The sequence below is a fragment of the Asparagus officinalis genome, chromosome 10 (assembly GCF_001876935.1).
Source record: "Asparagus officinalis chromosome 10, Aspof.V1, whole genome shotgun sequence".
Lineage (NCBI taxonomy): Eukaryota > Viridiplantae > Streptophyta > Magnoliopsida > Asparagales > Asparagaceae > Asparagus > Asparagus officinalis.
The window spans coordinates 5,478,814-5,494,993 of NC_033803.1; the positions used below are offsets into that span (position 1 = coordinate 5,478,814).

The following is a 16,180-nucleotide window of genomic DNA, read 5'->3' on the forward strand; positions in this document are numbered from 1 at the left end:
GGTGAAACTAGGAGTGGGATCTCCGAGAATCGGAAAAAAAAAAATCGGATAACCCTAACTGTCGGAAGGTTTGATTACTCGATTTGAAAGTGGACCTCTCGTTCATTGGGGGAATCGAGAGGGGATTTTGGCTTTGGCCCTAACTTTTATAGGTTTGACCAGAAATCACTCAAAGGGAGACTCTAATGCTAGGCGTTTAGGTCCTTGCACGTTAAGTCTGAGAAATGCCAACGACGGGCAAATGGAAACGTTGGTGGATCCCCTGTCGTTTAATTTGATCAGCGGATGGTTTGGTGAGGAAAGATTAACCTATCAGAGGATTAGATCTCGTCTCACAAAAATAACTCATAAGAGTTAGAGAATGAGAATAAGAAAAGACATTCTGACCTTCAGAGTTCGAATGTGAATTTCTTATTCATCAATTCCACAATGACCGGGTTATCCCTAAGAATACCCATGTGGTATTCTTCCGGGAACTTCTCGATACATTGGATATCCACCCCCAGCTTCCTCTGCGGAACTGGTTCAGATATTATCCTCAGCTGTTTGACCGGGTTATCCTTAAGAATATTAGCGTAATATCCTCCAGGAACTTCCCGTCAAAAGTGGGAAACAGTTTAGACTCATATACCTATTGGAGTATGTTGGAAGCAGTTTAACCTCATGCACCTGTTGGAGGATTGAGAAGCAGTTTATACTCATATACTCTTCGGAGTGGTAAGAAGCAGTTTATACTCTTATACTTATCGGAGTATTAAGAAGCAGTTTATACTCTTATACTTATCGGAGTCTCGCCGTTCTCAATTGGCTTACCCTAGCGTTATAACACCGGCTTCAACCAAGGTTTGGATACTATTCTTTAAAGTAGAGCAAGCCTTGGTGGGATGAAGAATCCTCCTGTGGTACGCGCAGTATGTTGGATCCGCAGAATCGTCAGCTTCCTCCTGATTCATGATGGGCGGGAGCTTGATTTTGTTGTTTTCGAGAAGGGACTCGAAGATGGTGGGAATGTCTTCGTCTTTGAACGAGTACTCTTCCTGTGCCTCTCGATCCGAAGTATTCTGTTGTCTTCGGAGCTGTTGTTGTGGAGGTGTGTCCCCTTCATCATGAGGTACGAGACTCGAATTCAGAGGGCTAACCATCGGTTGGCTCCTCTCGGCCTTCCTCCTTATGAGGAAGCGTTCGGCCTGTTCTCCGCGCACCTTCAATTCTCTCCAGGTACTGAACGGCTCTATTCCCATAACATCCAAGATGTTAATGGACAAATTGTTATGACAGGTCTGCAAGATAAATTCCTCCGTGACAGGATCCTTGCAGTTCATTGCCTGGTTGCGGAAGCGTTTGATGAAGGTGTCCACCGATTCTCCGTCTCTTTTTTTTCATATCGAAGAGTGTCCTAACCGACACTTCGGTGTCATCATCGAAGAAATGGGCGAGGAACTTGCTTTCCAGGTCCTCCCAGCTGTTGATGCTTCCGGGCTTGAGACGGCGGTACCAATCGAAGGCGGGCCCGCGAAGGGTGCCAACGAATGACCGAACCATCAAAGGCTCGTTGCCAGCGATCACCCCCAAGTGGGACTTGAAGTAGATTAGATGCTGAGTGGGCGAGCCCTTCCCGCCGAACGGCGTGAAGTTGATCAGGTTGAACTTCGCCGGATACGGGATCGAATCCCACTCTTTCGGGTAAGGACACGGAATGCCGGTCCTCTTCACCTCTCGAGCGGACATCAGGGCATCAATTTTTTTTTCGAGGTCCTTCATCTTTTCGGTCTCATCTATACCCTGTTTTGGATAATTTTCGAGAGGAATAATATGGCCACCTCCAGTGTTGTCATCACTGGTGGGTCCACCCCCAGCGTTGTTATCTGTAGTGGGGCCACCCTCAGTATTCTTGGGCGGTGCATCGGCCGTGACGATTTCGACCACTTCCGGATCGCTGTCAACTGCGGCGTTCTGGGTGCGACGGCTGGATTCAACTAGCCGATTTGACAAAGTTCGGATTTGTTGGTCGTGCATTTGTCTCATCTCCTGCATAGCCATTTCCATTTCAAACTTGAAGATTTCCTTCTGCTTAGCCAGGGCCTCTTCAATGATTTTGGCTATCTGCTCGGTGTTGGTCATGAACACTTCTCGAGCTTGCCCTATGCTAGACGTTGTATCGTCAGAGGCAAGAGCGGAATGAGAATCTGAGAGCTCATCATCGGAATAGACTTCTTCATGGATCCCATGGTCGTCGTTATATCCGACGGCTTCTAGCTGTAGCTGAGCTACTCCCGAATTGACTCTGCTTCTTGGAGAGAAATTAGGGTCGGAACCACTTGAAACGATTGGGGATTTTCCCTTGTTGACCATGTTGATGGTAACTTCTGGGGGTTCGTCATCTCGAGCAACCGATCCTCTTTGGTGGAAATGCCCTGATTTGGGCTCCGTCATTCCATCGGAAATTCTCTCGAATATCGAGACCCTCTGCGGAGCGGTCTTGGGGCAGCTACAGGTTGATAATACTGCCCTGATAAATTTAGTACACGGACAGTGAGAATCCGCTTCCCGGGTGTTTCTCTTTCGAGATTCATCCACACCCCCAGCCTGATAGTACAACTCACTGACGTTGCAGTCGGAGTAACCTATCGGCTGCTCACAGGGGTTCTCAGGTATAACGCGTTCGTCTGTCCGACACGTCTTCTTCTGAGTAGACATTGCCTTGTTGGCCTCTGCAAGAGTCGCACGTTTGGAATCACACCTTTGTGAGGGTGAAACCTTAACGGGCTCCTGATTTTCTGCACGCATCGCCAAGCGGGTTGTTGCAGAGATCGATTTGTTAGGAGATCGTGTACGACCCCCAGTCTGGATGTTGGCTCGAAGCTCCTTCAACGATCCCCAGCTTTCCTTGACAAGCGCTTTTCCTCGATTCTCGGGTAGAGCGCTGATACGATCCTTCAGAGGATTCCTAAACTCGAGGAAATCTCCGCTGCGGTGGGGATTCATCGGAGGTTCGGGATCTGAAGTTGACGAAGGCCGGAGAGCAACGTCGCCTGCTTTTGCCTTAGGCGTCGATTAGGCCTTTGGCACCCAAACTCGTTTGGATCTCGGCGATCTCTTAACTGCCTCTTCCTTTTGCATTTCTCGTGCTTTTTGCACCAGGGCTCGGGCATGCGCACGCAAGGCGCGGCGCTTCTGGATTCGCTCCTCGAGAGTAGAACGGGTTCTTTTGACATGAACCCATTTGTTTGTTTCTGCTTCGGAGGAGGGGCTGGTTGTTTGCCGTTGTTGCTCTTGGCGATGTCTGAACTTGAGATCTTCATTATAGCAGATCCCGTCCATCGGTTCCAAAGCTTTGGCCAGCTGACGAGCAAGGCTTTGACGCCGTCTTTGTCGCGCTCTCTTTGACAATGTTGGAGCGTCTTCAGTAGCCATCTCCTCGGCGGAGGAGAAGTCCGGATCTGCGATCTCGACCACGTTGGACGACACGGGGACGTCGCGTGGTGTAAGTGCAGAGGCGGCAACGGGGTCTTGGATTTTCGAACCGAAGGACCTGCAAACATTTATGAAAGAGGTTACCTTTCTGTACCCGTTTGGAGAGGCGGATCTGGAGGAGGAGGAAGAGAGGCCTTCTTTGAACCGTTGTTGATCGAGCTCGTGTTCTTCATTCACCCCGATCTTGAGTGCTGGTTGCGTCACGACGGCGTCGGTTGCGATGCCGTTGGCTCCCACTGTGGTCGCCAGCTTGTTTGCGGAAAAAGTTGCTGTATTCATTGCTGCATTCATTACAACTTCAATCGTTACAATGAAATAAAAAGATAGCCTTTTTATAAGACCGGTACACAATGAAAACAAAAGAAATACAACTCTTTTCAAACAAACGCAAGATCTGTTTGTCATCTCTTGCTTGCGTGGGTCTTTTGCCTGTGACGGGGATGTTGATATCCGTGGACCACCGGGGCACTCAGATCTGGTCCGGATAAATCGGACAGAGTTTCGTTGATCCGCGTGAGATCTAGAAACTTTCTGATCCGGATAAATCGGACAGAGCTTCGTCTATCCGCGGAGGGATATAGAAGCAGAGCTTCGTCGATCCGCGTGAGATCTAGAAGCTATAAGCGTATACCTCGGCTAAAGCGAGGTAATAGCTCTTCTTAGTATCAACGCTAAGGCCGATACTAAGGATCTGACGGGCGATGAAGGCTCTGATCAAGGCCTCTCCTCCTCTTGTTGAAGCACACGGGCACTCTTCACTGCAGCAGGGCTTCGCCAAGCTCTCCCAAAATTCCTCCTCAAATCAAGGCACCAAGGGGGGCTATTTATAGCATTTAGAGGGGTCTAGGGGGGTCTAGGGACCACTAGGGGGCGTGGACACCCCCTGGTGTCTCGGCCATGGCCGAGACACCCTAGGGTGTCTAGGCTTTTCCTAGACACCCCCGGGGTATTTCGACTTGCCGGGACTCCGTTTAGGTGTATTTCATTGTCTTCCCTGTAGATTCTTCGTCCGAACTCGGATTTGAGTGATTCCGGGTGCGTCGGATGCTTGACGAAGAATTCGATCCGCTCTGGCGGTTGGATTGAGTGGTCGAGGCACGAGGGGCGTTGTCCTTTTTGTGAACAGTGTCGGGTTCCCGATTGGTCCGGGTCTTCGTTGTCCCGAAATCCTATAAGCTCACGTAGCTCGCCGACTCACTTCAGTCGTTCGTCGACGTCAATTGGGCTCCTGTGGCTCGGATAGTGACGTTCATCGTCGCTCTTTAACACTGAACCGTTCGAGGAGACCTATAGGCAATTTTCAATGCCTACAAATATAGTCTTTCAAGTCTATGCATATTGTGAACATATTTCTCATAAGTTAACGTAGGCAGAGACTTAGTGAACAAATCTGCAAGATTGTCACTTGAGCGAACTTTTTCGATGGTGATTTCGCCATTCTTTTGGAGCTCATGTGGATAAAAGAATTTTGACGTAATATGTTTTGTCATGGTTCCTTTTACATATCCACTGCTCATTTGTGCAACACAAGCTACATTGTCCTCATAAAGGACAGTGGGGGGGATATCATCTTTCGCTAGACCACACGAGCCACAAATATGTCGTATCGACGATCTTAATCATACATATTCTCGTGAGGTCTCATATAAAGTGGTAATCTCTGAGTGGTTAGACGAAGTAGTAACCATGGTCTGCTTAACAGACCTCTAAGAAATGACAGTACCACCACAGAAAAAAACATAATCAGTCTGGGATCTGACGTTATGGGGATCAGACATGTAGCCAGCGTCCTAATAGTCCACCAATGTCATATCTTGGTTTCTTTTATATAATAGTCCAAGATCTTTTGTACCTTAAAGATAACGAAGGAAATGTTTAACGACATTCCATTGCCTCCTTATAGGATAAGCACTATACCTTACTAGCAAGTTCACCGCAAATGCAATATCAGGCCTGGTGCAATTTACGAGATAAAGAAGTGCTCCAATGGTGCTCAGATAGGGAACTTCTGGCCCTAACATTTCTTCATTATCTTCTTTGGGTCTAAATGGGTCTTTATCCACTTCGAGGGACCGGACGACCATTGGTGTGCTAAGTGGATGAGATTTATCCATATAAAATCTTTCCAAAACCTTTTTCACATAGGTTGACTGGTGTAGGAAAATTCCTTCTGGAAAAATGCTCGATCTGCAGGCCGAGACAAAACTTGGTTTTTCCCAAGTCTTTCATTTCAAACTCCATCTTTAGGCATGAGCTAGCTTCTGTAAGCTCCTTGTGCATTCCAATAACATTTATATCATCAATATAGACCGATATAATACAAAAGCTATTTATAAACACACAAGGGCAGACATCATTATTTACATATCTCCTCTTCAGAAGGAACTTGCTCAGTCAGTTATACCACATTCTACCCGACTATTTCAAGTCGTATAACGACCTTTATAATTTAATGCTATACATGTTGCGATTCTTGTTTTCTCTTAATTCAGGAATTTTAAGTCCATCAGGGACTTTCATATAAAAGACCCATATAAAAATATGGTCATGACGTACATATACTGCATATATAAATTCATAGTTTCTGCCATATTAACTTGCGGAATGTAATATAATCACTAATAGGAGAATATTTTACATCTAAATCGATGTTGGGTCTCTGCGTGAACCCATTGAGCTATGAATCTCGCTTTATATCTCACCACCTTACAATTCTCATTTATTTTTCTTACGAAGACCCATATATATATCCTGCAGGGATATATGAACTACAAGTTCAAAATACTTTAGCGAGTTCAGCTCAGCCTCAATTGCCACTTTCCATCTCACCTAGTCCGAATGCTTCAAGCACTCTACTACCGACTTAGGTTCTGGATCCAGATTATTTTCGGAGATAGTAAGAGCAACTGTAGAGGCAACTATGTTGTCGACAACTTTTATATTTTTATTATATATTTCACCTTTTTCACAAATTCGTGGCCACTTTAATTCTTATTTTATGTTAACCAAATTCTTGTCATTTACCTTAACAATTGGATTTGGCCGTTCCGCATCTCCAATATTATGATTATCAAGTGCATGTGTAATTTACTGGAGATTTCGTCTTCAGGACAAACCTTTTTCGGAGGTTATGGGAGTGGCTGTCTTTCTATATATAATTTAGTTTACCGTGGACTTTTATCTTTTACACTAACATGTTTTATATGCTTCTGGCACAATATGCTTCTGGCATACCAAATCATCAATGATATATTCAACATGAATATGGGGCTTAGTCACTCTTTTCTTGGCAGATTATCATGTGAACTTCTGGTTCAGTTTGACTATTACGTGGATATAAATATTGAAGATCTTTTTCACCAATGGAATTTCTTGACATTATTTTGTATTTTGGGCACTAATCTTCCCCTAATGTCGAGAATTGATCTTCAATGAAAATGCAGTCAGCGTACCAAATTATAAATTGATCCCCTAACATGGGCCATAGGTACTAAATTATTGACGGAGTTTCATAAATAATGTATGTACCTTCACCGAGGTCCCATAGAGGTACGCTATGGTGGTGATATAGAAACATGGACTGCAAATAAATAATACGCAGATGGGAAATGTTTCACTTCTACACCACGTATTAGATAAAGGGGGAAAATTGTGATATGCAGTTGGTCGGATTTGGTTTGAATGCCCCATTTAATTTAAGAAAATCCGACAAATCATATTTTGCCCAAGATGACCCAATCGCTCATGCCGGAATTTAAAAGAATTTGGGTCCCTAAATCTCAAACTCATCACAACATGTTGTATTTTAGGTCAGACAAATTCTAAAATATACACATATGAATAAAAACCACATAGGTTTATAAGAGTTTAAAGCAAAAAATCAAGATAAATTAAAGTTGTCTAACAAATGCATATAATCCAAATATAGAAAAACCAAATAGTTTACCTTGACCACCTCAATAAGATCTACTACCTCCCCCTCGTCCAAGCTTATGAATATTAATTTGAATTATGACATGTGCTTCAGGCACTACGACTGAACCAAATAAACTTGCATTATGGTTTCTCACAACAGCTGGTTATGTTTTTAACAACTACTAATGCAAGGATTAGTTCATAATGCTTTTAGTTGTACTATTGTAAGAGTACAAGGTTACTTGTTGAATTGTATTCAGTCGAAGGTTTAAAATCCAAAAATGGCTACAAGATAAGATCTCCTACTATGTTCATAGCCTCCCCCTTGTCCACGCGTATAAGTAATTTTCTGAATTGTAGCATTTACTACAAACACAACTCGTAAGCCAACTAGTCTGACATTGTGATTTCTAATCATCAATTAATTGTGTTTCTCTGCGACTACTAATCAATTCAGAATGCTAAGTGCAATTCTTGGTCATGTACTGCTGCTGGAGTACAATATTATTTGCGTGGAATAGGGAAAAGAATTTTTCGATCAAATTATTGTCATTGTTTGTAATGTTCTGCTTACAGAGTTTTAGCTGCTAGATAATTTGGTACAGAGCTGAATCATATTTAGTCATGTATTTAAAATCCAAAAAGTTCTGATTCAGTCTGCCAGTTGCATTTGAGGGAAGATTATTGGTTTCCATAGATCAAAGTGATCCTTCAGGGATTGCCCAGAAAAGTGAATACTTTTTCACGTCTTAGAAAATTTAAAGTGTTTGCCTTCTGGGCAAATATACTTAAAGAATCAAGAGATATAATTGTGCAAAAATCACATGTTGTTAGTAAAAATGAACGCTCAAGGCTAAAGATAAGAAATAATTCACAGTGCACTAATCATGGGGAAGAAAGATTAATGCATGAGAAATTAGAAATATTCACATTTTAATAAGATCACACATAATCACCAAAATCATCAAGTTCCTTTTTTTTCTAAAGATTTTCATAAATGTTATCTTTCAAATGTTTGCTTCTGGCAAACTAGCATGATGTTTCTCACCTTGTTTTGCCTTCCCTATGAGTCAAATTTAACAGTAACACAATACATGCATATGTCGAGGATGTATGATATTGATACAATACTAATAATAAATTTGTCACAGAAGATGATGAAAATAATAGCCATACCTGTCATATGGAAATAATAGGTACTGCCACAATGCAAATGTTTATAAGTCATATGACTCATCGTCCTCATCTCCAACCTCATAAATAGTATAATCAATTAAGCATTGACCTTTGATTTTCCATTACCAAGAAGGATGGAATTTCCAACTTAAATGCCATATCTATTTCCTTCTCTACATTATATTTACTCAAACAAGTTATTTGTAACTACCATATAACAGTTTAACTTGTATAGCATACCTTAACTTGTATAGCATAATTCATCCATTAGATAATCTGCCAACCATTTATTCACATACCTTATGGTGAAGGGAGGATAAATGAAACAAAAGATGCCTCTATTCACAAATCACAACTAATCAGTTCTACTACTGGTTGACATTAGAAGATAAGATGTTTAAAAAGATCAAATACATCTTTTTCGGACATACTATCACCACCATCCACAAAGCCATATGGATATCAAAATATAAACAGTTTGAACTGTCAGATAACTCCAAGTCTCCAAAGATCTTACATCATGATAATGGGCTTGAGAGTAATTGTTTAAATGAATCGATCTATCTTTCTTTTCATGGAAGATAAGATGAGTCCTGGTGGTATATGAAATATAATAAAACAAAAAGACATATAGAAAACTTAAGCTTCAGAGAAGACATGAGCTAGCAATTTCATATTAGTTTCAGAAGGAATCTTAGTGATCATTTTCTCCAATCCAAAGAAACATCATTAAAACAAGGCTAGAAAAAATCGACATAATTTTCCTGACATGGTTGAAACTATGTCGATTTTTAGTAAATATTTTTCAAATAGATCGAAATTGGTAATTTTTTTTTGGGAAAAGGTCTATTTCCAAAATTTGTCCAAAAAATAAAAAGGAATGTCCTCACTTGGAAAAATAATATTAATGACAGAAATGGATGTAAACTTAAAAGGAAAAAAAAAACACTCAAAATCATATCTTTTTTTTCCTTGAACATTTTTTGGCAATACTTTCCGACTACGTTTTATATCATAGACGCATAGCCTGCACGCGAATATTAATACATGATAATAACGATAACAACCCAAGTCAAGCAACTGCCTCAGTTGTCCAAGGATAAAAAATTACATCATAAAAATTAGCAACGTCAAAAATATATAATTGAGAACAGAGATCAAAGAAAATTGAAACAAACCTACAGGATGAGCAAGGATTGGAGGAGGTATGGTGGCTTAACTTGCACCGCCGGCACAACTTACCATTTATGTAGTTTTTGTAGAATGGTCACATCTTAAATGTGGTTTCTATGAAAAAACCCAAAGAAAAAAAAAGTAAAACACTCTATGTACAACGTCAAGAAATTATTTTCCCTGTTTTTAGAAGGAAATGACAGCTTAAATTCACATTTTAGTGAGACTGATGCCCTCCAATGATTCAATTAAATGACCTTTTTTATTCTTCATAGCTCGTCTGATATAATTTGCACAGAAACATCTGAAACGTATCAGGCAACTTGCTGCAACAGTCTTTCCTTCTCCTCCTGTTCTTTTGTAAATAACAATAATAATAACCCGATAATACCTACAAAAATAACATCCCCAGTCAGTACTATGCTTCTACAGGTACCTGTCATTTGATGAAGTTTTGATCCGATAAATAATGTAAACTTGCTTTCAAGAAGCAAATATACTTTAGGATATCATAGTAGTTGATGAGGTTTGCTTGTAGTTCCCAGGCACTTGTATGAGGACAAAGTAAAAGTTAGAACCTTCTGAATGATTATCTTTCTGCAATAATGGTGCATAGAGTTCTTTTGATACGATAATCAAGCACGTATTTTAAGATACCAATATACCATACCAATAAAAAAGCTGAGAGTGCCAAGTATTAACATAATTGTCCCTTAATAAGTGGTCCTATGTTTTTAGCATTCATGAATTCTGTACTGAAAGTCATTTATTATTCAGTTACTAATCATCTGATAAGCATGGCTTGCGGTATGCTTGCATGTTTTCATTTGTTTAAAGTCTTCTGAATACGGTAAAAATCATTAGTGTAGAAGCAAAATCATGAAATTTAAATTTCTATTCATTGTGCAAAGCTTAAATTCCATGGCTCCGAAGTACCTTAGATTTTTGAATAGTTCTTGAAAATTGATTCAGATCACAATATTCCTTTTATAAAAATCAACAAGCATCATTTTGCAACTTAAATCATAACCAAACATATCTTAGTTTAAATTTCAGTTCTAAAGATGACCAAGGGCTGCGAATTAACATCTAGAAAGAAAATGAAAATCAGCTGCCCTTACCTTCTAATCTACCTAGTAGAATGCAGAAATAAAATCACAAAAGTCACCAATCTATAACGCAAGTGCAACAAACATGCACATAGACTCATACATATCTACACATATAATCATTGTACCCCTTGTTATTGATCATTCTATTAATTTCTTTGTTCTTTCATGTATAATGCTCCGAACATATATTTGTCTATTAAAATATACATTTATTAAGAAAAATACACAAAGAGTCGTTTATTTTGTGTCAGATGTCATTGAACTGCCAAGTCCGTCAGCTCGTATGAATGACGCATTTGTTTTCGTGTTTACAATTTATGGCTTCTAATCATCTTCTATCATTAATAAATTATCTATTCACCTTCTGGAACTAAATTGTACTAGCAATGATACTTGCATATAGTTTTATTCATCAATCTGAATGGCTTATACCCTTACCATTCTGCTGAAATAAGAAAAGAAGACAGAAAAACAGAAGAAAAAAGAGTATGAGAGTACAAGAGAGCCTTCTCTGCTGAAATAAGAAAAGAAGACAGAAAAACAGAAGAAAAAAGAGTATGAGAGTACAAGAGAGCCTTCAAAGTCAAAAAAATTGTTCGCTGTTTCAGAACCGTTATCAAAGAATTTCAATTTGGGGGGCGTATTTTGTTACTCATTTCTATCAATCAAAGTTCTCTACTACCCTCAAAACTATTTACAAAGAAAAGCTCACTCCAACTCATTCTCCTATTATTGTTACCAAAAGGAATCTCAACCGTAAGAAGCTCGATTCCAAAAACTCTCTGGATTCCTAGTCTAAACACGTAAGTGAACATGAATTCAAGACAAACCTGTGCAATGAAAAACTTTGAACAGGGATTATAGGCTAGCTTGCACTATAGTGCTAACCTTCACTGCTCCAGTATGAGCTTACTTCCTTCCCCTTCCTATTCACTCCATAAATAGCACATCTTAAATCATAGTTCAGATAATCCAATCCTAACATCTAGATATTTACACGAGCCATATTTCCTTTATCAGAAATAAATTTATCGCAAACGCATCAATTAATCTAAAGCTGCCACAAAGATCTTAAACCGGATGGAATCCGATGTGCATCCGAAGAAATCCTCCTAGCTCATAGCACCATCCCATTTATAAGTTTCATAATCAAGCAGCTCTGATCCTTGTGTCTCTTCTGTGCTAATCCAAGGCATTCCTTCGACTTGTCCCATAACAATAATGTAGCAATAATTTTGAACACATCAATTCTCATACCTTTCCTTCATCTTTCCTCGTTTTTGGTTTATGCTGGTCACTTTCCTTCATCAATAATTAATACATGGGTTAAGCACTTCATTGATGTTGTGGCCTTTGTTCTGTGCATCCCTACATTATTAATGCCATCCAGGACCACCTGATATAAAGAGGGGTTCTTTTCTCCTCGGCAATCAACATTTTAGCTTCTGCACCAATGGAGGTGCTAATTGCCATCATCACTTTCCTTGGTCTATGCCTCTTCTTTCTAGATTACCCCACCCTTCTCATGGTTCATGGCCAGCTTCTACCCATCGTCAACGAGCCAGCAGGCAACAGTACACAAGTTCAGACATTCATTGTTCACGTAAAAAAGCCCAAAGGCACAAAATTTCTCCGGTTTGGCGACCGTAAAAACTGGTATACGTCCTTCTTACCCAACAAAACCCTGGCCTCAGACGAGCCACGGATGCTCTATGCTTACCGACACGTGATCAGCGGCTTTGCCGCAAGACTAACTCATGAAGAAGTGGAGGTAATGAGATCCGTGGATGGGTTCGTCACGGCATACGTGGAGACCATCCACGAGGCGCTGACGACCTACACACCCGAGTTCTTAGGGCTAAAGGGAGGGTTCGGTCAAGGTTTCTGGTCAAATTACAATCTTGGACACGGGAAAATAATAGGTGTGATCGACTCAGGAATCAAACCTAACCACCCTTCTTTCAATGGCAAAGGGATGCCACGACCCCCGCCAAAATGGAAAGGGGCGTGTTACTGGGGCGGCGGTCGCGTGTGCAACAATAAGTTAATCGGTGCCATTGGATTCAGGTACGCAGGGGAGAATGTACGTAGCATGGGAGTAGTGGGGTTAAATGACTCCACTGACCCCTAAGGATTGTTTTAAAAATAAAAATACCCCCTTTAAAAAAAAAAAACCCCCCCCCCCCCGGCCCCCACATCAGTTAAAAATAATTTTTATAAGCCACTTCTGTTCACTATATTTAGTTTGTACATACAAATGTATATTTGGTGTCATTAATATTCAGGTAAAAAATATAATAAACTTATACTTGCGATCTCCCCCCATAGTCATGTCGTAATAGGAATTCCTATTTCACAAAGAAAACAAGAACCTTAAGCAAAATATCTCAACAAAATGATATATCAGCTCTTCCTCTCATCAGTTCTAGGATTGACCTGTCGAGGGAACCTAAATAAGCTATTACAAATCTCTTCCTCTCATCAGTTCTAGGATTGACCTGTCGAGGGAACCTAAATAAGCTATTACAAATCACACAAATAGCGAGACAACCAATTTTACGTGGTTCGGCAAATAGCCTACGTCCACGGGGAGAGGATGCAGAGATTCCACTAAATCAAGGAGAGTACAAAGTGTTACAATCTTACAAAACTCACAAACTAATCCTCAACCAAAACTCTCAACTTGCTCACAATATCTCCCTCTCACGACTCAAAAGTCTCTCTAATCTCTGATTACAACTCTCCTCTCTTTTGATGATTGATTCTAATCTCCATATAATATATATATAGAAAAACTAAAACCAAAACAGATTAGGAATCCTAAAACCAAAAACAAAACAAATTAGGAATCCTAATAACCTCATGTTACCAAAATAGATTAGGAATCCTAATAACCCCATGTTACCAAAATAGATTAGGAATAGGAATACTGTTATCCAACACAAAGATCTAGAAAAAAAATGAAATCAGCTGCCCTTACCTTCTAATCTACCTAGTAGAATGCAGAAATAAAATCACAAAAGTCACCAATCTATAACGCAAGTGCAACAAACATGCACATAGACTCATACATATCTACACATATAATCATTGTACTCCTTGTTATTGATCATTCTATTAATTTCTTTTTTCTTTCATGTATAATGCTCCGAACATATATTTGTCTATTAAAATATACATTTATTAAGAAAAACACGCAAAGAGTCGTTTATTTTGTGTCAGACGTCATTGAACTGTCAAGTCCGTCAGCTCGTATGAGTGACACATTTCGTTTTCGTGTTTACAATTTATGGCTTCTAATCATCTTCTATCATTAATAAATTATCTATTCACCTTCTGGAACTAAATTGTACTAGCAATGATACTTGCATATAGTTTTATTCATCAATCTGAATGGCTTATACCCTTACCATTCTGCTGAAATAAGAAAAGAAGACAGAAAAACAGAAGAAAAAAGAGTATGAGAGTACAAGAGAGCCTTCTCTGCTGAAATAAGAAAAGAAGACAGAAAAACAGAAGAAAAAAGAGTATGAGAGTACAAGAGAGCCTTCGAAGTCAAAAAGTTGTTCGCTGTTTCAGAACCGTTATCAAAGAATTTCAATTTGGGGGGCGTATTTTGTTACTCATTTCTATCAATCAAAGTTCTCTACTACCCTCAAAACTATTTACAAAGAAAAGCTCACTCCAACTCATTCTCCTATTATTGTTACCAAAAGGAATCTCAACCATAAGAAGCTCGATTCCAAATTTAAAAAACTCTGGATTCCTAGTCTAAACACGTAAGTGAACATGAATTCAAGACAAACCTGTGCAATGAAAAACTTTGAACAGGGATTATAAGCTAGCTTGCACTATATAGTGCTAACCTTCACTGCTCCAGTATGAGCTTACTTCCTTCCCCTTCCTATTCACTCCATAAATAGCACATCTTAAATCATAGTTCAGATAATCCAATCCTAACATCTAGATATTTACACGAGCCATGTTTCCTTTATCAGAAATAAATTTATCGCAAACGCATCAATTAATCTAAAGCTGCCACAAAGATCTTAAACCGGATGGAATCCGATGTGGGATGCGAAGAAATCCTCCTAGCTCATAGCACCATCCCATTTATAAGTTTCATAATCAAGCAGCTCTGATCCTTGTGTCTCTTCTGTGCTAATCCAAGGCATTCCTTCGACTTTTCCCATAACAATAATGTAGCAATAATTTTGAACACATCAATTCTCATAGCTTTCCTTCATCTTTCCTCGTTTTTGGTTTATGCTGGTCACTTTCCTTCATCAATAATTAATACATGGGTTAAGCACTTCATTGATGTTGTGGCCTTTGTTCTGTGCATCCCTACATTATTAATGCCATCCAGGACCACCTGATATAAAGAGGTGTTCTTTTCTCCTCCTGCATTCAACATTTTAGCTTCGGCACCAATGGAGGTGCTAATTGCCACCATCACTTTCCTTGGTCTATACCTCTTCTTTCTAGATTACCCCACCCTTCTCATGGTTCATGGCCAGCTTCTACCCATCGTCAACGAGCCAGCAGGCAACAGTACACAAGTTCAGACATTCATTGTTCATGTAAAAAAGCCCAAAGGCACAAAATTTCTCCGGTTTGGCGACCGTAAAAACTGGTATACGTCCTTCTTACCCAACAAAACCCTGGCCTCAGACGACCCACGGATGCTCTATGCTTACCGACACGTGATCAGCGGCTTTGCCGCAAGACTAACTCATGAAGAAGTGGAGGTAATGAGATCCATGGATGGGTTCGTCGCGGCATACGTGGAGACCATCCACGAGGCGCTGACGACCTACACACCCGAGTTCTTAGGGCTAAAGGGAGGGTTCGGTCAAGGTTTCTGGTCAAATTACAACCTTGGACACGGGAAAATAATAGGTGTAATCGACTCGGGAATCAAACCTAACCACCCTTCTTTCAATGGCAAAGGGATGCCACAACCCCCGCCAAAATGGAAAGGGGCGTGTTACTGGGGCGGCGGTCGCGTGTGCAACAACAAGTTAATCGGTGCCATTGGATTCAGGTACGCAGGGGGGAGAATGTACGTACGTAGCATGGGAGTAGTGGGGTTAAATGACTCCACTGACCCCTAAGGATTGTACATAAGCCACTTCTGTTGACTATATTTAGTTTGTACATACAAATGTATATTTGGTGTCATTAATATTCAGGTAAATAATATAATAAACTTATACTTGCGATCTCCCCCCACAGTGATCAAAGTTTCTGTATCCACCCTGCAGGCATGGGCGCATACACACTCCTTTGGATGACAACGGCCATGGGACACACGTCGCAAGCACTGC

At 40.4% G+C, this 16,180-nt stretch overlaps 1 protein-coding gene across 4 annotated transcripts in view; it reads right to left on the minus strand.

Annotated features, from left to right (window-relative positions):
* Positions 9,838-16,180, minus strand: part of LOC109826177 — a 22,198-nt gene continuing 15,855 nt past the window's right edge. For all 4 annotated transcript variants that reach the window (XR_002243218.1, XR_002243217.1, XR_002243219.1 and 1 more), the window contains one exon: positions 9,838-10,129. Coding sequence is in view for 1 of the 4 variants with exons in the window: in XM_020393170.1 (XP_020248759.1) it covers positions 10,001-10,129 (129 nt within the window). In the remaining 3 variants the exon portion in view is untranslated. The remainder of the gene's footprint in view (positions 10,130-16,180) is intronic.